General features: G+C 41.8%; 1 protein-coding gene across 1 annotated transcript in view; it reads left to right on the forward strand.

Moving 5' to 3' along the window:
* The window catches only part of LOC115161858 (immunoglobulin lambda-1 light chain), a 39,891-nt gene extending 15,473 nt beyond the window's left edge, over positions 1 to 24,418 (forward strand). The window contains exons 5-9 of the mRNA XM_029712673.1: positions 15,435 to 15,482; positions 19,581 to 19,931; positions 20,086 to 20,112; positions 21,273 to 21,379; positions 24,237 to 24,418. Coding sequence (XP_029568533.1) covers positions 15,435 to 15,482; positions 19,581 to 19,931; positions 20,086 to 20,112; positions 21,273 to 21,379; positions 24,237 to 24,260 — 557 coding nt within the window. The 3' untranslated portion in view covers positions 24,261 to 24,418. The remainder of the gene's footprint in view (positions 1 to 15,434; positions 15,483 to 19,580; positions 19,932 to 20,085; positions 20,113 to 21,272; positions 21,380 to 24,236) is intronic.
* Positions 24,419 to 24,977: the final 559 nt, after the last annotated feature.

Raw genomic sequence — 24,977 nt, forward strand, 5'->3', positions numbered from 1 at the left:
AGTAGTGTGTAGTTCCAGTAGTTAGCTACACCGCTACATGGTAAAACAGTAGTGTGTAGTTCCAGTAGTTAGCTACACCGTTACATGGTAAAACAGTAATTAACTACTGACAACACTACCAAGATTTTAATTTAGTCCAACTACCACCAAGCTACTGCAAAATGTAATTAAATGACTAGTTGAAGTAAATGCAGTTCACTGCTCCTCAACACTGATCCTACAACAGAAGAGAGTACCGACATGCATAAAGCCCTGGGGACTTCTCTGACCTGTCGGTACCACATCATGGTGTAGCTGGACATGCTGAAGCCTGGACCCAGGGAGCACTGCAGGGTGACTGGACCGGAGGTGGTGGTGTTACCAGGAAGGGTGAGGAGCTGTCTGGGCTGAAGCACTACGGGGGCTGCTGCTCCACACTGACCTGTAGAGAAGAGAGGAGAGGAGAACAGGGGAGAGGATCAGGGGAGAGGAAGAGAGGAGAAGAGAAGAGAGGAGAAGAGAGGAGAAGAGAGGAGAGGAGAGGAGAGGAGAGGAGGGCAGAGGAGAGGAAGAGAGGAGGAGAGGAGAGGAGGGCAGTGGAGGGGATCAGGGGAGAGGAAGAGAGGAGAAGAGAGGAGGAAGACGAGAGACAAGCCATCACTGTGTCTATTAAGAGTTGGTAGAACTCTAATTACTCCATGAATCCCAGCTACTAAGCTAACCTCAGACACTCACTTGGGGACAGGAGAACCAGCCAACTCAGGAGGACTATAGGATGCATCATGTCACTCATCGTCTCTGTGAATGACATTCAACCTCATTGTACACACAGTACGGCTCTCACTGAGGCCCCTCCCCCAGGGTCGCTGAAGCCCCTCCCCAGGGTCACTGAGGCCCCTCCCCCAAGGTCGCTGAAGCCCCTCCCCAGGGTCACTGAGGCCCCTCCCCAGGGTCACTGAGGTCCCTCCCCCTGGGTCACTGAAGCCCCTCCCCCAAGGTCACTGAAGCCCCTCCCCCAAGGTCACTAATGGCATCAGCATGCTTCAGTTCAGCTGGCCCCCAGTGTGCTCGCATACTCCGTGAAGACCGCTTGAAAAACGAGAAAATAGCGGCAATAGTACTGTTTGTCCATCTTGATACACCGTAGCCAGTCTGAATTAATCTAAGGCAACTCAATACATCTGTCATTCATTTTGACATTTTTACAGATGAGATTTGCATAGAAAGCATGTTAAGAGAGATACAGTAAGATACAGTTAGCTATTAAATGTATTCATATTGAGATTGAGGGAACCTCACATGGAAATCAGATGAGCAAGCCTTGTCCATATGTTGTCGGAGACATCCTTCTACACAGAACTGAAAGCACCAGCTGCCTTCTACAGCAGTATAGAGAGAGAGAGTTGTATTCATCACCACATCCTCTTGATAAATGTTATAATGTCTGGGCTGTGCCTCCCCCTGTCGGATAGACATCCTGCCAGGCTGTGCCTCCCCCTGTCGGATAGACATCCTGCCAGGCTGGTACTCCCCCTGTCGGATAGACATCCTGCCAGGCTGTGCCTCCCCCTGTCGGATAGACATCCTGCCAGGCTGTGCCTCCCCCTGTCGGATAGACATCCTGCCAGGCTGTGCCTCCCCTGTCGGATAGACATCCTGCCAGGCTGTGCCTCCCCGTCGGATAGACATCCTGCCAGGCTGTGCCTCCCCCTGTCGGATAGACATCCTGCCAGGCTGGTACTCCCCCTGTCGGATAGACATCCTGCCAGGCTGGTACTCTCCCTGTCGGATAGACTTCCTGCCAGGCTGGTACTCCCCCTGTCGGATAGACTTCCTGCCAGGCTGGTACTCCCCCTGTCGGATAGACATCCTGCTAGGCTGTGCCTCCCCCTGTCGGATAGACATCCTGCCAGGCTGGTACTCCCCTGTCGGATAGACATCCTGCCAGGCTGGTACTCCCCTTCCAAAATATGATTTTGTCACAGAGTTGAGCATCCCTGCTTCACTAATGTACTGGCAGCACACAGATACACTGCCTGGTCCCTTCTCTGCATCCTCTGGACTGTCAGAAACCACTGAATTACAGATATCCTACTTCACTCCTGGCTCTCTGGGCTCCACACCTTGAATCCAGACTTAAACTCTGCCTCATAGCTCAGTGATCCAGCTGGGAACTCTGCCTCATAGCTCAATGATCCAGCTGGGAACTCTGCCTCATAGCTCAGTGATCCAGCTGGGAACTCTGCCTCATAGCTCAGTAGCTCAGTGATCCAGCTGGGAACTCTGCCTCATAGCTCAGTGTAAAAAAATAAATAATGGCTACTTCTCAGAGAGTTTTGAATTGTCAAGAGGAGTTAAACAAGGGTGTCCTCTGTCACCATATCTATTCGTTATGGCCATCGAAATGCTAGTTATTAAAATCAGATCCAATAACAACAATAGAGGATTAGAAATCCAAGGCTTAAAAACAAAGGTGTCCATGTATGCCGATGACTCAAGTTTTATATTTAGTCAACAAGCTAGATCTCTGCAATATCTCATTGAAGATCTAGATAACTTTTCTGTACTCTCTGGACTAAAACCGAATTATAATAAGTGTACAATATTAGTTATTGGATCTTTTAAAAAATACAACTTTTACATTACCCTGCAGTTTACCTATAAAATGGGCTGATGGTGAAGAATGCATACTTGGTATTCATATCACAAAATATATAAACAAGCTCTCCACAATGAATTTCAATAGAAAACTTGTAAAAATAGATCCTGCAACCATGGAGAGGTAAATACCTGTCTATTTATGGAAAAAATTTCCCTGATTAACTCCTTAGTCATATCTCAGTTTACTCACTTACTTATGTCGCTGCCTACTCCTGATGATTTGTTTTTTCAAATCATATGAGCAAAAAATATTTCGCTTTATCTGGGACGCTAAACCAGACTGTCATGACTTCCGCCGAAGTTGGTCCCTCTCCTTGTTCGGGCGGCATTCGGCGGTCGACGTCACCGCCGATCCACTTTTCATTTTCCATTTGTTCTGTCTTTGTCTTATCACACCTGGCTTCACTCAACCAATCACTTGTTTATAATTTAACCCTCTGTTCCCCATGTTGTATTTGTGAGTGATTGTTTATTTGTTACGTGGATATTTGTCAGGCGCTGCTTTTGTTTTAGACCGTGTTTTTGTTTTTTTAGTATGTGGCAGCAGGGTAGCATCATCATCATCATCATCATCAGGGTAGCCTACTGGTTATAGCGTTGGACTAGTAACCGAAAGGTTGCAAGTTTGAGTCCCCGAGCCGACAAGGTACAAATCTGTCGTTCTGCCCCCTGAACAAGGCAGTTAACCCACTGTTCCTAGGCCGTCATTGAAAATAAGAATTTGTTCTTAACTGACTTGCCCAGTAAAATAAATAAAAAAATATGCTGTCATTTGTTTACCGGTATTAAAGTGTGCCTGTTTATTATACTCTGCTCTCTTGCACTTGACTTCGCCACCCATATACATGCCTTACACAGACAAAATAAAACGTACCTGTCTATATAATGAATATGAATTGGGATGAACCTAAATGGTTCTCAAGTAGATTATTAAGAAAAGCTCATCCATTGTTTAAAAATTGCCTTTTTGCCTTTGTGCAGATTGCCATGTCTCATATTCAATTAATTGAAAACAATACTTTTTTCAAAGTATCTCTCTTTTTCAAACAAGCAGGCTATAATTTCAATTTTATCCCCCTGAAAAGATAGAACAAATATTACACCAAATGTTATGGCTGAACTCAAATGTGCTGGTTGATAAAATCCCTGTATTTATGAGAAAGATGTTTGAAAAGCGTATTTTGTTCTTAAATTATATTGTGAATTGGAATGGTAGAGTTATGTCCTTCATGGAGTTATCAGAATTGTACAGGAAGGTCTGTTCAACCAATTGATTACAGCATTACCCCAAAAATGGAGGAGGCGGGTGGCAGTGGGAGGAGGTAGGGAACTGGTCTGTCTGCCCAATATAAAGGATCAAAACTGGCAGAGGCATAATAATAGCATAAATAGGAAAGTATACCAGTTTCATTTGAGGACCAGCATGTTGACAACTGTGCCATACAGATTGCAAAATAGTTGGGAAGAGATTTTTTATGTACCGATTCCATGGTACAGGGTGTATGAGTTGATATTAAAACAACGCAAGATTCAAGACTTCATGCTTTTCAGCTAAAAATATTATATAGAATTCTTGCCACCAACAAAATGTTGAATATTTGGGGCATAAAATCATCAAAGCTCTGCAGATTTTGTTGTGAGGATACAGAATCAATAGACCATTTATTTTGGTATTGCCCTCAGGTAGCCTGTTTTTGGTCTCAGGTTCAGGAATGGCTGAAAATGCAGAACATTGATCTAAAATGTACCTTAGAAATAGTACTGTTAGGAGATCTGGAGAGACCAGGTCAGTCAATTACTAATATACTAATACTCTTAGTAAAACTATTTATCTTCAACTTGCAATCTGTGGATTCTATTCGATTAGATAGATTGAAATTGTACGTTAAACATCACAGCATAGTTGAAAGATATGTGTTGAGTTGAAACCCGAAGTGGGTGGCCAGCAGAGATAGATGGGATGGGCTGAGGGAAGCTGAGGGTTAGGATGTGGAATTGGAGACAAGTGGGAGTAGAGTTGCTGTGCGGGAGATAGAATTATGGTCAAAGATAAAAGTTTTTTTTTAAGTCAAAATAAAACATAATAAAAAGTATGTTTGAATGACACTAAGTGGCAGTGTTTTTACAGCTAATGACGGTTTGCCTGAGGCTGATGCCGTGCAGGTGTTTGTACACATGCATATACACACACTCTCATTCAAATAAACGCGTACAAGAACACACACATACATGTAATAGTGCCAGACATGCACACAAACATATATAGTTGGCATTGCTGTTATGATTTCAGTTGTCCTTCGTGTTCTTTGCTTTAAATGTTAATAGTCTTTTCCTTTTTCTCTCTTTAGTTCATTCTCTTGGTTGTTGGGGAAAGGAATTCTATTTTCAGTGGAAATCAGTGACGCCTTGCAACACGTCAAACCAATCAAATGCCTTGATTGGCCGGAACACTAAAGGTGCTCACTAGATTAGTGTTGTAGGTGCAACAGTGCGTGAGGATGGCAGTGAAATCGCCGATTTTAAAATCCCATCAAAATTGTTGTATGACTTGTTTGTGGTGAACCATATGACTATAACAGCAACAAACATAACCAGACTACACACTGGCTTTAGAAGTGATACAGGACCTATCACGCTGACTGATGTGTTTAGAAGAGATAACGGGACCTGTCACGCTGACTGATGGGTTTAGAGGAGATAACGGGACCTGTCACGCTGACTGATGGGTTTAGAAGAGATAACGGGACCTGTCACGCTGACTGATGGGTTTAGAGGAGATAACGGGACCTGTCACGCTGACTGATGGGTTTAGAAGAGATAACGGGACCTGTCACGCTGACTGATGGGTTTAGAAGAGATAACGGGACCTGTCACGCTGACTGATGGGTTTCGAAGAGATAACGGGACCTGTCACGCTGACTGATGGGTTCTGAAGAGATAACGGGACCTGTCACGCTGACTGATGGGTTTAGAGGAGATAACGGGATCTGTCACGCTGACTGATGGGTTTCGAAGAGATAACGGGACCTGTCACGCTGACTGATGGGTTCTGAAGAGATAACGGGACCTGTCACGCTGACTGATGGGTTTCGAAGAGATAACGAGACCTGTCACGCTGACTGATGGGTTTTCGAAGAGATAACGGGACCTGTCACGCTGACTGATGGGTTTAGAAGAGATAACGGGACCTGTCAGGGTGAGTGATGGGTTCTGAAGAGATAACGGGACCTGTCACACTGAGTGATGGGTTTAGAAGAGATAACAGGACCTGTCACACTGAGTGATGGGTTTAGAAGTGATTACATGACCTGTCACACTGAGGGATGGTTTTAGAAGAGATAACGGGACCTGTCACGCTGACTGATGAGTTTAGAAGTGATTACATGACCTGTCACGCTGAGCTAACATTAGGTCACAGACAACTAACTAGTTCGCTGGCTAACTACTAGCTAACGATAGTGTCCGCTAATCGCGATATGTTCAGTAGCTAGCATTATCTATCTATCTATCTATCTATCTAGCTAGCTAGCTAGCTAGCTATGTAAAATATTAATGATACACAACACAGATAGATAGAAGTCTTTGTTTTCAATGACTGAAAGCCCTACTAAAGACACCTACCTAGCTGTAGCTATATCTTAACGAGGGCTAGTAATTAATTTTCAAACGTGAACGTACCTAATGCTATGTTAGAAACATTACCTATGTGCAGTATCTAACGTTGTTAGACACAAACAAAACGATGCCTGCAATAAAAGACACACAACACAAGGAAACGTTTAACCATAGTCTATTAACTTACTAACGTCAACCCATTTTCATCTGTTTTAACTAACGTTAGCTAGCTAACTTAGCAAGATAGCTAGCTAGCTTAATGTCCATAATTGCCCAGCAACGCAATTACATTAATATTCATGACTCTTGACATCACACAGATGTTCTACAGAGCTGCCTGCCGGCATGAGCAGTTAGCATCTACCAAATAACTTGGGAAACCCAGCTTCAACTTGATCAACATGTTCTAAATGCGGTGGTCAGCGGATCTCTCTCACACACACACACACACACACACACACACACACACACACACACACACACACACACACACACACACACACCAGCGGATAAACTATATTGAAGAGTTGAAAATATTTGTCTGAAAATGAACTAGTCGCCAGTTATTGTTGCCTGTGGCGTAATCAACCAAGCTAGCCACAATAGTGGAATTTGCAGATCGCCTTCAAAATAAAAGTTCTCCTTTGAAAGCGATTCAAACGGATACAAATAATGGAATCATCCCATATTTGGACTAGATAATGCTAAACAAGGTCAGAATGTTGTTATATAAATTCAACAAAAGGCAACATTTAGTTAATTTTATTAACCGGAGGCTTGTACAGGTACATGCTAAAAGGGATCCAGTTTTTGTCAAATTAATGTCAGATTTCACTTTTCGTAGCAGGACCTGACACATTGATTTATTTGAAACATTTATTAACAAAACACACATGACAGATGTTGTAGCTAGCTTTATTGCAGACTTTGTGTTTTTGTTAGGGTTTATTTATTTGTCTGTTTTAGAGCACTTATCTTTGAATAACTTACGCAGCGGGTTAGGAGAATTAGGTTAGGTTAGGAAAAGGGTTAGGGTTAGCTAAAATGTCAACAACAAAAAAACGACTTTTTACATTAATTTGACAAAAGCTTGATCCCTTCTAGCCATGACCGCAAAAGCGGTTAGAGAGGAGTGCCATTCTGAAATAGATCATCTGCACTGCTCGGTCATGTTGTCAACAAGGCAGCATGATGCATCGTCCAGGAACATATGTCTCTTTTCCATAGAATACATTATTGAATTTTATAACTACTTTTAATATGGGAAGGCAGAACGCGTTTTTATCAAAAGCAATCACTTTAACATGTGAAAACAAAGGATCTTACTCATTACTCCACGTGCTTAACCTACTGCACCTCACTATTGTTTAGAGCCAACTTCACGGTTGGCCGAAACAGGGCACCCGGCTCTTGCCGGGTGTGAGGAGGCAGGTTGGTTCCATAAGGAATGTAATCAACACCAACCTGGTTCACCCGGGGCATTAATAGAATCCACTGTAGAACCTGGTTAAGATCAGCCACCAGCTGGACGTCCCTTGGCCTTTTCTAGAAAGATCAAAGGGCCGCATGGACACAATGACCAAAACATGTTTAGGTTATTGTTGTGTCTGTCACTAACAGAAATCTGTGGTCACTCTGTCAATCACTCACTTGCGACTTGTCTCTGACACCGTATCTACACCAAGAGATTCATCCTCTGAAATCTCTGAAACTGGAAACACTTATCTCCCTCGCTAGCTTTAAGCACCAGCTATCAGAGCAGCTACCAGATCACTGCACCTGTACATAGCCCATCTATAATTTAGCCCAAACTACTACCTCTTCCCCTACTGTATTTATTTATTTTATTTATTATTTTGCTCTTTTGCACCATATTATTTATATTTTAACTTTGAACTTTCTTCAAATTATAATTCTACCATTCCAGTGTTTTACTTGCTATACTTTATTTACTTTGCCACCATGGCCTTTTTTGCCTTTACCTCCCTTATCTCACATCATTTGCTCACATTGTATATAGTCTTATTTTTCTACTGTATCATTGATTGTATGTTGTTTTACTCCATGTGTAACTCTGTGTTTTTGTATGTTGTCGAACTGCTTTGCTTTATCTTGGCCAGGTCGCAATTGTAAATGAGAACTTGTTCTCAACTTGCCTACCTGGTTAAATAAAGGTGAAATAAATAAATAAAAATCCTCAGATTCATCCTCAGATCCATCCTCAGATCCATCCTCAGATCCATCCTCAGATCCATCCTCAGATCCATCCTCAGATCCATCCTCAGATCCATCCTCAGATCCATCCTCAGATCCATCCTCAGATCCATCCTCAGATCCATCCTCAGATCCATCCTCAGATTCTTCAGCCTGAAGTTTGGGTTCATAATAGGAATTTGTTTTACACATTTAATTAACCACACATTTAATAAACCACACATTTAATTAACCACACATTTAATTAACCACACATTTAATTAACCACACATTTAATAAACCACACATTTAATTATCCACACATTTAATTGAACACACGTTTATTTAACCACACATTTAATTAACCACAAATTTAATTAAACACACATTTAATAAACCACACATTTATTTAACCACACATTTAATAAACCACACATTTAATTGACCACACATTTAATTAACCACACGTTTAATTAACCACACATTTAATTAAACCACACATTTAATTAACCACACATTTATTTAACTACACATTTAATTAAACCACACATTTAATTAACCACACATTTATTTAACCACACATTTAATTAACCACACATTTTCACATAGCAAGCTAGCTAGGTTTAAACAAGTTTGTATTTGAGGATTTATGCCTTTACTGTTACGTTTGTGTTATGTATATTGTGTTTTGTGTTTCTGTAAAGACTGTCTCCTGTTTGTGTTTCTGTAAAGACTGTCTCCTGTTTGTATTTCTGTAAAGACTGTCTCCTGTTTGTGTTTCTGTAAAGACTGTCTCCTGTTTGTGTTTCTGTAAAGACTGTCTCTTGTTTGTGTTTCTGTAAAGACTGTCTCCTGTTTGCCTTTCTGTAAAGACTGTCTCCTGTTTGTGTTATGAATCAGTTATTTACAGCTACATTCTTTTAAAGATAAGTTTAGATCAAGATTATCTTTCCAAGTAACTTTACTACTAGGTTGGTCCTTTGCTGAACTTCTACTTTTAAAGAAATAGTTAAGTAAAAATACTTTAAAGTACTACTTAAGTCATTTTCCTCGGGGTTTCTGTACTTTACTATTTATATTTTTCGCAACTTTTACTTTTACTTCACTACATTCCTAAAGAAAACAATGTACTTTTTACTCCATACATTTTCCCCTGACACCCAAAAGTACTTGTTACAGGAATGCTTTGGAATGCTTAGCAGGACAGGAAAATTGCCAAATTCACACAGTTACCAACAGAACATCCCTGGTCATCCCTACTGCCTCTGATCTGGAGGACTCACTAAACAGAGAACATCCCTGGTCATCCCTACTGCCTCTGATTTGGAGGACTCACTAAACAGAGAACATCGCTGGTCCTCCCTACTGCCTCTGTTCTGGAGGACTCACTAAACACAGAACATCCCTGGTCATCCCTACTGCCTCTGTTCTGGAGGACTCACTAAACACAGAACATCCCTGGTCATCTACTGCCTCTGATCTGGAGGACTCACTAAACAGAGAACATCCCTGGTCATCCCTACTGCCTCTGTTCTGGAGGACTCACTAAACACAGAACATCCCTGGTCATCTACTGCCTCTGATCTGGAGGACTCACTAAACAGAGAACATCCCTGGTCATCCCTACTGCCTCTGTTCTGGAGGACTCACTAAACACAAAACATCCCTGGTCATCCCTACTGACTCTGATCTGGCGGACTCACTAAACACACATGCTTCATTTGTAAATTCTGTCTGAGTGTTGGAGTGTGCCCCTGGCTATCTGTAAATGATGTCTGAGTGTTGGAGCCCCTGGCTATCTGTAAATTCTGTCTGAGTGTTGGAGCCCCTGGCTACCTGTAAATTCTGTCTGAGTGTTGGAGCCCCTGGCTATCTGTAAATTCTGTCTGAGTGTTGGAGCCCCTGGCTATCTGTAAATTATGTCTGAGTGTTGGAGCCCCTGGCTAACTGTAAATTATGTCTGAGTGTTGGAGCCCCTGGCTAACTGTAAATGATGTCTGAGTGTTGGAGCCCCTGGCTATCTGTAAATGATGTCTGAGTGTTGGAGCCCCTGGCTAACTGTAAATGATGTCTGAGTGTTGGAGCCCCTGGCTAACTGTAAATGATGTCTGAGTGTTGGAGCCCCTGGCTATCTGTAAATGATGTCTGAGCGTTGGAGTGTTGGAGCCCCTGGCTATCTGTAAATGATGTCTGAGTGATGGAGACCCTGGCTATCTGTAAATGATGTCTGAGTGTTGGAGCCCCTGGCTATCTGTAAATGATGTCTGAGTGTTGGAGCCCCTGGCTATCTGTAAATTCTGTCTGAGTGTTGGAGTGTGCCCCTGGCTATCTGTAAATTCTGTCTGAGTGATGGAGTGTGCCCCTGGCTAACTAGATAAAATACAAAATCAAATGGCGCCATCTGGTTTACTTAATATTAGGAATTTCAAATGATTTATACTTTTACTTTTGATACTTAAGTATATTTTAAACCAAATACTTTTAGGCTTATACTCAAGTAGTATTTTACTGGGTGACTTTCATTGTTACTTGAATCATTTTCTATTAAGGTCTCTTTACTTTTACTCAAGTATGACAATTGGGTACTTTTTCCACCACTGCTAGTATATAAGCCTCCGCTTGATATCAAATGAAGCTCTTCGATTAAAAAGGGAGACTTTTCTCAGAGATGATCCTACACTGACCTCTGGAGGGTAACTGTGGGATTACACAAATTCACATCAGAAGTCAAAACTATCCTTTTCAATTCAATTCCATTGGCTTGAGATATAAAACAAAAGAAACACATTTAAGATTATCTCTAAATACATATATACCTTTTATACAAAGCATTCCACAATATAATGATACCGTCACTAAAGCAGATACCTTCTACCAGTTAAATAAAGGTTGAATAAAAAATAAATAAATAAATATATGATCAAATGCAATTAGAATCAAGTTACAAGGTACTGCAAGTTTTAGACTGGATCTTGTCAGCCCTGCTCTATGATAGGCTGTTACTGTCACATGATGCAGCATGGCAGGGGGAGAGGAGAGGGAGAGGGGACAGGGCTGTGACTTAGACAGCTGTCATTTACATTTTTAGATTTATAAAAAACATTTACCTGTCCTTCCCTCCTCTCCTCCTCCTCTCCTCCTCCTCCTCTCCTCCCCCTCCTCTCCTCCTCCTCTCCTCCCCTCCTCTCCTCCTCCTCCCCCTCCTCTTCCTCCTCTCCTCCTCCTCCTCTTCCTCCTCCTCCTCTCCCTCTTCCTCCTCCTCCTCTCCTCCCCCTCCTCCTCCTCTTCCTCCTCCTCCTCCTCCCCTCCTCCTCCTCCTCCTTCTCCTCCTCTTTCTCCTCCTCCTCCTCCTCCTCTCCTCCTCCTCCTCTCCTCCTCCTCCTCCTCTTCCTCCCCCTCCTCCTCTCCTCCTCCTCTTCCTCCCTCTTCCTCCTCTCCTCCCCCTCCTCCTCCTCTCCTCCCCCTCCTCCTCCTCTTCCTCCCCCTCCTCCTCTCCTCCTCCTCTCCTCCCCCTCCTCCTCCTCTCCTCCCCTCCTCCTCCTCTTCCTCCCCCTCCTCCTCTCCTCCTCCTCTTCCTCCCTCCTCCCTCTCCTCCTCTCCTCCCCCTCCTCCTCCTCCTCCTTCTCCTCCTCTTTCTCCTCCTCCTCCTCCTCCTCTCCTCCCCCTCCTCTCCTCCTCCTCCTCCTCTTCCTCCCCCTCCTCCTCTCCTCCTCCTCTTCCTCCCTCCTCCTCTCCTCCTCCTCCTCCTCTTCCTCCTCCTCTCCTCCCCCTCCTCTCCTCCTCTTCCTCCCCCTCCTCCTCTCCTCCTCCTCTCCTCCCCCTCCTCCTCCTCTTCCTCCCCCTCCTCCTCTCCTCCTCCTCTCCTCCCCCTCCTCCTCCTCTCCTCCCCCTCCTCCTCCTCTTCCTCCCCCTCCTCCTCTCCTCCTCCTCTTCCTCCCTCCTCCCTCTCCTCCTCTCCTCCCCCTCCTCCTCCTCCTCCTTCTCCTCCTCTTTCTCCTCCTCCTCCTCCTCCTCTCCTCCCCCTCCTCTCCTCCTCCTCCTCCTCTTCCTCCCCTCCTCCTCTCCTCCTCCTCTTCCTCCCTCCTCCTCTCCTCCTCCTCCTCCTCTTCCTCCTCCTCTCCTCCCCCTCCTCTCCTCCTCTTCCTCCCTCCTCCCTCTCCTCCTCTCCTCCCCCTCCTCCTCCTCCTCCTTCTCCTCCTCTTTCTCCTCCTCCTCCTCCTCCTCTCCTCCCCCTCCTCTCCTCCTCCTCCTCCTCTTCCTCCCCCTCCTCCTCTCCTCCTCCTCTCCTCCCCTCCTCCTCCTCTTCCTCCCCCTCCTCCTCCTCTCCTCCCTCTCCTCCCCCTCCTCCTCCTCTCCTCCCCCTCCTCCTCCTCTTCCTCCCCCTCCTCCTCTCCTCCTCCTCTTCCTCCCTCCTCCCTCTCCTCCTCTCCTCCCCCTCCTCCTCCTCCTCCTTCTCCTCCTCTTTCTCCTCCTCCTCCTCCTCCTCTCCTCCCCCTCCTCTCCTCCTCCTCCTCCTCTTCCTCCCCCTCCTCCTCTCCTCCTCCTCTTCCTCCCTCCTCCCCCTCCTCCTCTCCTCCCCCTCCTCTCCTCCCTGCTGCTTTTCTAAGTACTGCTGACGGAAATAGAAGCTGTCAGTTTGGACCAGGATCCCACTCCAGTAACAACAGTAAAATGTCATAATATTAATTATAAACATTACATTTGGATATTGTCTTTTTACATTGTCTTTTTTATTGATGTTATTCATTACATCAATCAATAGAAAAAAATATCCAAATGTAAATGTTTATTATTAAAATCCTGAATTTGCTGTTCTATTTATAGGGTCAGAACAGGCTCCAACTGCAGTAGCCCTCCGTGAAGACGCACCTGCTGCTACAGACAGATACTGAGAGACTGAGATGGTGAGAGAGATACAGAGAGAGAACAGGGGAGGGAAACTAAATAACAGAAAGAACAGAACGAGTGTTTTTGTGTGATGCTTTCACACTGTGGGGACAGGGGGCCACGGTGATATATTTACACAGAGACGCCGTACAAAAACCTCCTACCATTCACTTCCATACAGGAGAGGGCTGGGGCCTATTCACACACTACTACAGACTGTTGAGGAGTCTGGAGAGATGCTTCGATAATACTGAAGGATAAAACAAGATTTCAACCAATCTTCAGGATTATAAAAATCGACTTTATTTGGAGCATTTTCCTGGACAAGACAACAAACTTATGAAGTCAGATTTAGTTACATAGGGGAGTTTATCCGATTCCTGTTTGACCATAAAATCTCCTCAAACGCATTGCTGAACTCAGTAGTTATTTTTAGAGTATCTCTGAGTATCTCTGAGTATCTCTGAGTATCCCTGAGTATCTCTGAGTATCTCTAAGTATCCCTGAGTATCTCTGAGTATCTCTGAGTATCCCTGAGTATCTCTGGGTATCTCTGAGTATCCCTGAGTATCTCTGAGTATCCCTGCACATCTCTGAGTATCTCTGAGTATCTCTGAGTATCTCTGAGCATCTCTGCGTATCCCTGAGTATCTCCGAGTATCTCTGAGTATCCCTGAGTATCTCTGAGTATCTCTGAGTATCTCTGAGTATCCCTGAGTATCTCTGAGTATCTCTGAGTATCTCTGGGTATCTCTGAGTATCCCTGAGTATCTCTGAGTATCTCTGGGTATCTCTGAGTATCCCTGAGTATCTCTGGGTATCTCTGAGTATCCCTGAGTATCTCTGAGTATCTCTGTTCATATTCCCTTGAGGCTGAATGACAAAGAGATCTGAGGTATTTTTAGAAGAGGAGGCGAACGGTGTGACACTGGAAGTGAGGCCTACTTTGGGAATGGAACCAAACTCACTGTTTTAGGTAAGTTCACTTCAGATGAATGACATTGATAAAGATCTGTAACCCTGAAGATGTGTGATTGCCATTTAATAGTATAATAAAGTGTCCATTATACAGCTGAACTAAACGGTTGATGTGAAAACACTGTGACTCAAACTCAACCAGCCTTCTTTGGTAATGGAACGAAACTCACTGTTTTAGGTAAATTCTTTCTCCTCTATTTACTTACTGTACTGGTTCATCTAATGGTTTATTTGAACCATTGACTTGTATTAAAAAGCAAGGTATTATTTTAGATGCCAAGTTCAGTAGCTAGTGGTTGGTTACATTACTGCTCAGTATGTCGGCACTGTGACAACTATGATCCTGCATTCTTTGGAGCAGGGACCAAACTGACCGTTCTGGGTAAGAGAATATTCACCATGATGGAACGAATGGGACTCTGTGTGTGGTCTAGGGGTTTTGGTGATGAGTTAGTTAGTTGATTATGGATTCAGTACATTAGATTAGTTCATACTAGTGTCACCTCCAGTCAATGCTTTTTGATGTTCAGCCTGTACACTGTGCCAACTATGAGGCACATTTTGGATCAGGCACCAAATTAACAGTTCTCGGTAAGTAATCTGTACACTGTGTTTGGCGTATGGACAGTGAATGTGAGTGAGACAACATACTCGTGAGAAGAGATTTGATATTGTAGTATTACAGTATGGTTTGAGTCATCTGTGTCGGTCTTGTAAACTGGTTAAAACTTGGTGTTGATTGGTAGGACGTCTTGAACAATACAGTTATCAAAGGCCATGTACGATCGGGATTTAAAGTTGACGAAAAAAGGACTTGCTAGACTAGAGCAGTATTCCACTGTACTGTGTTAATGCTGCCAGCCAGGCTCAGCGTGCCCATATAGCTATATCATAGCAGTGTTCCACTGTACTGTTTAATGGTGCCAGCCCGGCTCAGCGTGCCCATATAGCTATATTATAGCAGTGTTCCACTGTACTGTGTTAATGGTGCCAGCCAGGCTCAGCGTGCCCATATAGCTGTATTATAGCAGTATTCTACTGTACTGTGCTGGTGGTGCCAGCCAGGCTCAGCGTGCCCATATAGTTATATTATAGCAGTGTTCCACTGTACTGTGCTGGTGGTGCCAGCCAGGCTTACTTCGGTGGAGGAACCAGGTTAACTGTTCTAGGTGAGAAATGACACTGAAAAAGTGCAGTAATCTGTTGGTTATAAAACATGTAAGCTATGTGGTTATAATGTATGTGGTTGTAAAGTTTATTAGAGAATTGTACTGTAACAGAACGACTGGGTAGTATCATTAAAAGTCCTCCTGACGTGGTTATATACAGGCTGAGTAAATCCACTGTGCTGGTGGTACCAGCCAGGCTTACTTCGGTGGAGGAACCAGATTAACTGTTCTAGGTGAGACATTACACCAACATAATATAACGTTTGCACCTGATTGTGACGTTGTTTTTAAACTACATGTAATTTGTACACCTTTCCATCTTATGGTTACAATCTGTAGGTTACAGTGTGTGGTTGATGTTCATGGATTGGAATGTGACCTAAAGATTGGTCGAGGTGGAACGCACTTGAATTTCATTAGTAAAATAGTCACCATAATTGATTTGGTTATAAACTATGTCAGATTTACCCCCCCCCCCCCCCCCCCCCCCCCCCCCCCCCAGCTGAATGTCTCAGAGTTCCTGTGAAGAGTTTTGAAATAACTTTAACAGACTAACAAAGATTGAGTCAAAACAAAGTCAGAGAGACGGTAAAGATACAGCCTTGTGTCTCTGTGCTCGTACTCGGAGGCATATTTTGGAGCCGGCACCAAACTCACCGTTTTAGGTAAGAAAATGAACAATGAACTGTTGTGGACTCTATCTGACAAATGTACACGAGGGACTAACAAAGACCAACAAATTAACATTTGGCAATATAGAAAATATCTAATTTGACTATACGTCTAAATCGTGTTAAAGTAAGAGAGTATATTTAAATGGATCCCAGTAAAGGCATTAGTTATGTGCTCCAGTCATCATGGTATAAAGCTGTCTGGCTCCCTGCCCACAAAGAAGAGGTTCCTTAGCAGTAGAACCAGACACAGTCTACCTTCATTATAATACATATCAGCTAGAGGAGAAGAGGTTCCTTAGCAGTAGAACCAGACACAGTCTTAGGTACTTCGGTCAAAACAATGATCATTTCATCTCTACATAATATGGAAATGATTTTGTGATGTCATTACATTTCATAGAATAACAAAATCCAACAACCAAAGACAGCAGGTTGGGGTGTAAAGACTACACCTAAACTCTGCTCGTACTGAGTAGTGAGGAGGGGTTATCTCTGTAGCTGTGTATCAGTGTGAACACTAACCCGGCATACTTCGGCAATGGCACCAAACTCACAGTTCTAGGTGAGAAAACTGATTCTGTCATGTGTTATCTATGCAGTCATGGGTTTATCTGTTACTGAAAGAGACGTTGTAGTATTTTTTTAAATCCGTTGTGTGAAACAGAGATAGAGAGAAAATCTCTTTATGGTTTATAAAACAATGTTTTGATTCCTCAGGCTTTGGTTTGTATGAGTCTATATTGTGGTGATGTATCAGTTTGAATGGAAGTGCATAATAGTTCCGAACAGGCAAAGTAACAGATCTGTGTCAGGTGTAATCCAGTGTCTGTAATGTAGCGTATGGTATGTCTCTGTGGTACACGGATAAGGCAGAGTTTGGTTCAGGTACCAGACTCACTGTTCTAGGTAAGGGATTCAGCTTTTCAACTTTCTTAAAAAATATATTGCAAATACATCGTCATGAAATTATTTTTAAATGAAGGGGTTTGTTTACTTTGCATTCCTGGCATAGTTGAGCATGAAAATATTCAGGAGGGGGGGCATTTAAGCTGTACAAAGAGCTAATGATAAAGTGAATTAGCCCTGTGCTCTGTTGACATAGACATGCTTAGAAATACAGCATTACTTCCTTTGTTACAAGCCAAACTACTGCAAATACACCAATGGGTAGCTAGAATCCTCTTGGTTTTCTGTCTGTGAGTATGTGGTGTGCTCTGGTGGTTATGCTGCCTACTTTGGAGAAGGAACTAAGCTAACAGTTCTGGGTAAGAATACTGTAATACTGTTAGAATACTGTAAGAATACTGTAGTAATACTGTTATAATACTGTAAGAATACTGTAGTAATACTGTAAGAATACTGTAGTAATACTGTTATAATACTGTAAGAATACTGTAGTAATACTGTAAGAATACTGTAGTAATACTGTTATAATACTGTACGAATACTGTAGTAATACTGTTATAAGTAAGAATACTGTAGTAATACTGTTAGAATGCTGTAAGAATACTGTTATAATACTGTAAGAATACTGTAGTAATACTGTTATAATACTGTAGCAATACTGTTATAATACTGTAAGAATACTGTTATAATGCTGTAAGAATACTGTTGTAATACTGTTATAATACTGTAAGAATACTGTAGTAATACTGTTAGAATGCTGTAAGAATACTGTTATAATACTGTAAGAATACTGTAGTAATACTGTTAGAATGCTGTAAGAATACTGTAAGAATACTGTAGTAATACTGTTATAATACTGTTAGAATACTGTAAGAATAATACTGTAAGAATACTTCAATAATAATACTATAGTAATAATAATAATGTGATAATAATGTAATACTAATACTTCAATACTGCTGTAGTAATAATAATACTGTAAGAATGCTGTAAGAATAATACTGTAATACTACTGTAATAATAATACTGTGATAATACTTCAATAATAATACTGTAGTAATAATAATAATGTGATAATAATGTAATACTAATACTTCAATACTGCTGTAGTAATAATAATACTGTAAGAACGCTGTAAGAATAATACTGTAATACTACTGTAATAATAATAATGTGATAATACTTCAATAATAATACTGTAGTAATAATAATAATGTGATAATAATGTAATACTAATACTTTAATGATGCTGTAGTAATAATAATACTGTAAGAACGCTGCAAGAATAATACTGTAATACTACTGTAATAATAATATCATAATAATACTGTAATACTGCTATAATAATAATACTATAATAATACTGTGATACTACTGTAATATTACTGTGGTAATACTGTAATAATATTACTGTAATACTACTGTAATAATAATATTATAATAATATTACAATACTACTGTAATAATAATATCATAATAATACTGTAATACTACTATAATAATAATACTATAATAATACTGTGATACTACTGTAATATTACAGTGGTAATACTGTAATAATATTACTGTAATAATAATACTATAATAATATTGCAATACTGCTGTATTAATAGTACTCTAATAATGATGCTGTAATAATAATAATAATGTAGTAATACTGTAATAATAATACTATAATAATACTGTCATAATACTGTCATAATAATACTGTAATACTACTGTACTAATAATACAGTGATAATAATTTCATAATACTACTCTAATAATAATACTAATACTACTGTAATAATAATACTGTCATACTACTTCAATAATAATACTGTAATAATAACACTGTAATACTACTGTAATAATAATACTATAATAATACTGTGATAATACTGTAATAATACTACTGTAATAATAATGCTGTAATACTACTGTAATAATAATGCTATAATAATACTGTGATAATACTGTAATAATACTACTGTAATAATAATGCTGTAATACTACTGTAATAATAATACTATAATAATACCGTGATAATACTGTAATAATACTACTGTAATAGTACTACTGTAATAATAATACTATAATAATACCGTGATAATACTGTAATAATACTACTGTAATAGTACTACTGTAATAATAATACTATAATAAAACTGTGATAATACTGTTATAATAACCTCTATGTTCTAGTCAGTCTTGACTGATTACATTATATAGGGGTGGTACAGTTAGGTAACAAAATGGTTCATTCCAAGCTGCTGTTGTTTCTATGTGTTTGACTTGGCAGACATTTTGTGATTAACACATTTTGTGATGAACTGTCTCATTGATTCATTTTGTGATGAACTGTCTCATTGATTCATTTTGTGATGAACTGTCTCATTGATTCATTTTGTGATTAACTGTCTCATTGATTCATTTTGTGATCAACTGTGTTTTAAAGCACTCAGGTTCAGGTATGACGTCAACAACATACAGAGCCATTGATTGAGTGTTAAAACATTCCACTGTTTTCTCCCTGCAGATCCAAACATCAAAGTCACTGAACCCACAGTGAAAGTCCTAGCACCCTCGGCTAAGGAGTGTAAAGATAGAAACAACAAGAAGAAGAAGACCCTGGTGTGTGTAGCCACCCGCTTCTACCCCGACCATGTCACGGTCTTCTGGCAAGTCAACAATGTCAACAGAACTGAAGGCGCCGGGACCGACAACAAGGCCTTGTGGGATAAAGATAGTTTATACAGTATCACCAGCAGACTGAGAGTCCCAGCCAAAGACTGGCAAAACCCAGACAACAGATTCACCTGCATTGTCAGCTTTTACAATGGGAATGGATATATAAATGTGAAACACACCATCAGTGGAGATCTCCAAGGTAATAAAACAATGAACACTGTCTGTGTTTATGAGAAGAAAGAGATTTGACTGAACTAGTACACTAGTTGTGAGGCTCTAATGCATTCCCCTATGTCTAAGTGGTACTGTGATGTATAATCTCATCTAAAACTCTCCTTCTTTGTTTCTTTCAGGTCAAAGTGGGGGAGAGATAACGACAGGTAAATGTGCCCATTATATACTACAGAAATATTTCTCTTCATGCCTAAATACATGGCATACTGTACTGTTGACCTGCATACTGTACTGATGACCTGCATACTGTACTGATGACCTGCATACTGTGCTGCTGACCTGCATACTGTACTGATGACCTGCATACTGTACTGATGACCTGCATACTGTACTGATGACCTGCATACTGTACTGATGACCTGCAGTGTATATCAGGGTTTTCCTGGTCCTGGGTTAGGGTTAGGGTTGGGGTTAGCGTTAGCGTTAGCGTTAGGGTTAGGGTTGGGGTTGGGGTTGGGGTTAGGGTTAGGGTTGGGGTTGGGGTTGGGGTTGGGGTTAGGGTTGGGGTTAGGGTTAGGGTTAGGGTTGGGGTTGGGGTTGGGGTTGGGGTTGGGGTTAGGGTTAGGGTTGGGGTTAGGGTTAGGGTTGGGGTTAGGGTTGGGGTTAGGATTAGGGTTGGGGTTGGGGTTAGGGTTAGTGTTAGGGTTAGGGTTAGGGTTGGCTTTGGGGTTAGGGTTAGGGTTGGGGTTGGGGTTAAGGTTAGGGTTAGTGTTAGGGTTAGGGGTATATCAGGGTTTTCCTGGTCTTGGTCCTGGTCCTGGGTTAGGGTTAGGGTTAGGGTTAGGGGTATATCAGGGTTTTCCCGGTCTTGGTCCTGGTCCTGGGTTAGGGTTAGGGACCCAAAAAGGTGCATATTTCTGTTTTTGCCCTGGAACTACCCACCTGATTCCACTAATTACCTAATCATCAAGCCTGATTAGCGGAAACAGGTGTGTCAGTTCTAGGGGAAAAAACGATGAGCTTCCCTTTGGATCCCCAGGACCAAGGAACACTGGCCTAGATCATTGGTTATATCCCCAGGACCAAGGAACACTGGCCTAGATCATTGGTTATATCCCCAGGACCAAGAAACACTGGCCTAGATCATTGGTTATATCCCCAGGACCAAGGAACACTGGCCTCGATCATTGGTTGGATCCCCAGGACCCAGAAACACTGGCCTAGATCATTGGTTATATCCCCAGGACCAAGAAACACTGGCCTAGATCATTGGTTGTGCTGTATTTTTCTCAATGGACGATCTGCTAACAACATCATCTGATACCACCTTAATCAAGGTCATTTGAATGTATTACTGTCCTTGCAGATTACTATGTGAAGAGCACCCGGACTGCCAAGCTGGCCTACAGCATCTTCATCGCTAAGAGTACCTTCTACGGCCTGGTCGTCATGGTTATGATTTGGAAGTTCCAGGTGAGTTCACTACAACTATTGATAAAGGTTCATCACACAGCCACCTCTCTCCTCTTCTATCTATGCCTTGTGCTAGAGGAGTCCCAGATCAGTTTTGTACTGTCTTGCCAACTCCTACGGTCAGGGTGACAGTGACCGCACAAACAGATCCAAACTGGGCACACCATATCATTTCAACGAGGATAAGTTGGGAAATATTTGGTTTAGACGTTGATCAATGAGATTACAATTTATATTCACCCAATCAAAAAAGACAGCCCAAAGTTAGTTGAATTTCCAATGTGTTGTCACCATGATTTCAACCATCTAAAAGCACAACCAAGTTTAAATGGAAAAAACAATGTCTGATTTTTGGTTTAGTTGTCAACCAAACGTCTGTCATTGCTCTTTCAACTATTGAAAAGCACAACAAAGTTAAAATGGGGATACAGTGTCAGATATTTTATCATTTATAGAACGGATTAATGTGTTATCACTGTGTTTCGTCTAATAGCAGAACCAAATGACCTGGATTGCAGTTGAGAGTTACATTATAGTACATGGTACAAGTGATCCATGTTAAAACCTTGGATGGAAGACAGATTAACTCTCCAGTTGGAGGTGCTGCCCTGCCTAATGTTTTTCTTTCTGATAGTGGCCATAACCTTGAATATCTGATATTGTTTTAAAACTATCAAAATTCAATATATTCTGTTTATGTTGAAATTAGTTTACCATAATGACACAATCCTGTGATTTAAATTTCACCCCCCATCCCCAAACAATGTATGTTCCACGTAGATTCCACATCACAAAACGTTGACAAATTGCGTTGAAACAACGTTGATTCAATCAGTTTGTGCCCAGTGGGATATCACAGGACAGGCAGGCAGGATACGCAGGACAGCACAAACAGATCTGGGGTCAGGCTAGCTATGGGCTAATAAAGGTTCTAATCTGGCACCATCATATAAATAAAACCTTGATTCTATTTCTGTGGGCACCGTACTGTCTTTTTCCTGTATCTCTGTGTTTCCCCATACAGACACCATACTGTCTTTATCCTGTATCTCTGTGTTTCCCCATACAGACACCATACTGTCTTTATCCTGTATCTCTGTGTTTCCCATACAGACACCATACTGTCTTTATCCTGTATCTCTGTGTTTCCCCATACAGACACCATACTGTCTTTATCCTGTATCTCTGTGTTTCCCATACAGACACCATACTGTCTTTATCCTGTATCTCTGTGTTTCCCATACAGACACCATACTGTCTTTATCCTGTATCTCTGTGTTTCCCCATACAGACACCATACTGTCTTTATCCTGTATCTCTGTGTTTCCCCATACAGACACCATACTGTCTTTATCCTGTATCTCTGTGTTTCCCATACAGACACCATACTGTCTTTATCCTGTATCTCTGTGTTTCCCATACAGACACCATACTGTCTTTATCCTGTATCTCTGTGTTTCCCCATACAGACACCATACTGTCTTTATCCTGTATCTCTGTGTTTCCCATACAGACACCATACTGTCTTTATCCTGTATCTCTGTGTTTCCCCATACAGACACCATACTGTCTTTATCCTGTATCTCTGTGTTTCCCATACAGACACCATACTGTCTTTATCCTGTATCTCTGTGTTTCCCCATACAGACACCATACTGTCTTTATCCTGTATCTCTGTGTTTCCCCATACAGACACCATACTGTCTTTATCCTGTATCTCTGTGTTTCCCATACAGACACCATACTGTCTTTATCCTGTATCTCTGTGTTTCCCCATACAGACACCATACTGTCTTTATCCTGTATCTCTGTGTTTCCCATACCGACACCATACTGTCTTTATCCTGTATCTCTGTGTTTCCCCATACAGACACCATACTGTCTTTATCCTGTATCTCTGTGTTTCCCCATACAGACACCATACTGTCTTTATCCTGTATCTCTGTGTTTCCCCATACAGACACCATACTGTCTTTATCCTGTATCTCTGTGTTTCCCCATACAGACACCATACTGTCTTTATCCTGTATCTCTGTGTTTCCCCATACAGACACCATACTGTCTTTATCCTGTATCTCTGTGTTTCCCCATACAGACACCATACTGTCTTTATCCTGTATCTCTGTGTTTCCCCATACAGACACCATACTGTCTTTATCCTGTATCTCTGTGTTTCCCCATACAGACACCATACTGTCTTTATCCTGTATCTCTGTGTTTCCCATACAGACACCATACTGTCTTTATCCTGTATCTCTGTGTTTCCCCATACAGACACCATACTGTCTTTATCCTGTATCTCTGTGTTTCCCATACAGACACCATACTGTCTTTATCCTGTATCTCTGTGTTTCCCCATACAGACACCATACTGTCTTTATCCTGTATCTCTGTGTTTCCCATACAGACACCATACTGTCTTTATCCTGTATCTCTGTGTTTCCCATACAGACACCATACTGTCTTTATCCTGTATCTCTGTGTCTCCCATACAGACACCATACTGTCTTTATCCTGTATCTCTGTGTTTCCCCATACAGACACCATACTGTCTTTATCCTGTATCTCTGTGTTCCCCCATACAGACACCATACTGTCTTTATCCTGTATCTCTGTGTTCCCCCATACAGACACCATACTGTCTTTATCCTGTATCTTTGTGTTTCCCATACAGACACCATACTGTCTTTATCCTGTATCTCTGTGTTTCCCCATACAGACACCATACTGTCTTTATCCTGTATCTCTGTGTTTCCCATACAGACACCATATTGTCTTTATCCTGTATCTCTGTGTTTCCCATACAGACACCATACTGTCTTTATCCTGTATCTCTGTGTCTGTGTTTCACATGCAGGGCTCCTCAGAGAAACAGATTTAACGGAATACAAGTGGCCGAAGGAGGATGTCCTGCATGGGTGTTGATTCTTCCATGTGATCAAGGACGGACTGGCAAATGGGCAATTCTGGCAAATGCCAGATGGACTGATTCATCTTTAGCCCAGTGGGCCTGTCTAAATTGGCTTTTTTTTTAGCAAAATTGTCACGTCCTGGCCAGTATAAGGGTTAATTGTTATTGTAGTTTGGTCAGGACGTGGCAGGGGGTATTTGTTTTATGTGGTTCAGGGTGGTGTGTTTGTTAAAATGGGTTTTTGGTTGATGGTCTATGTTTATGTATTTCTATGTGAGTCTAGTGAGTATGGTTCTATGTTGAGTTAATTGGGGTTGGACTTCCAATTGAAGGCAGCTGTTTGGTGTTGCCTTTGATTGGAAGTCCTATATTAGATGGGTGTGTTTGTCTTGTATTTTGTGGGAGATTGTTCTGTGTTTAGCCTTCTGCCTTACCAGACTGTTTTTGTTGATCGTTCGTTCTTTGTTATTTTGGTGTTCATTTTGTATTTATTAAAAAGCAAGATGAGCATACACATACCTGCTGCGTTTTGGTCCTCTATTACCGATGACAACCGTGACAAAAATAATAATAATTTGGCTAGTAAAGAGGGCTTTAAGGAAAAACATGGGCAGTCCTCCCGGCACAGCCAGAAGAGGACTGGCCACCCCTCATAGCCTGGTTCCTCTCTAGGTTTCTTCCTAGGTT

Source organism: Salmo trutta, chromosome 25, assembly GCF_901001165.1.
Source record: "Salmo trutta chromosome 25, fSalTru1.1, whole genome shotgun sequence".
NCBI classification, from domain to species: domain Eukaryota; kingdom Metazoa; phylum Chordata; class Actinopteri; order Salmoniformes; family Salmonidae; genus Salmo; species Salmo trutta.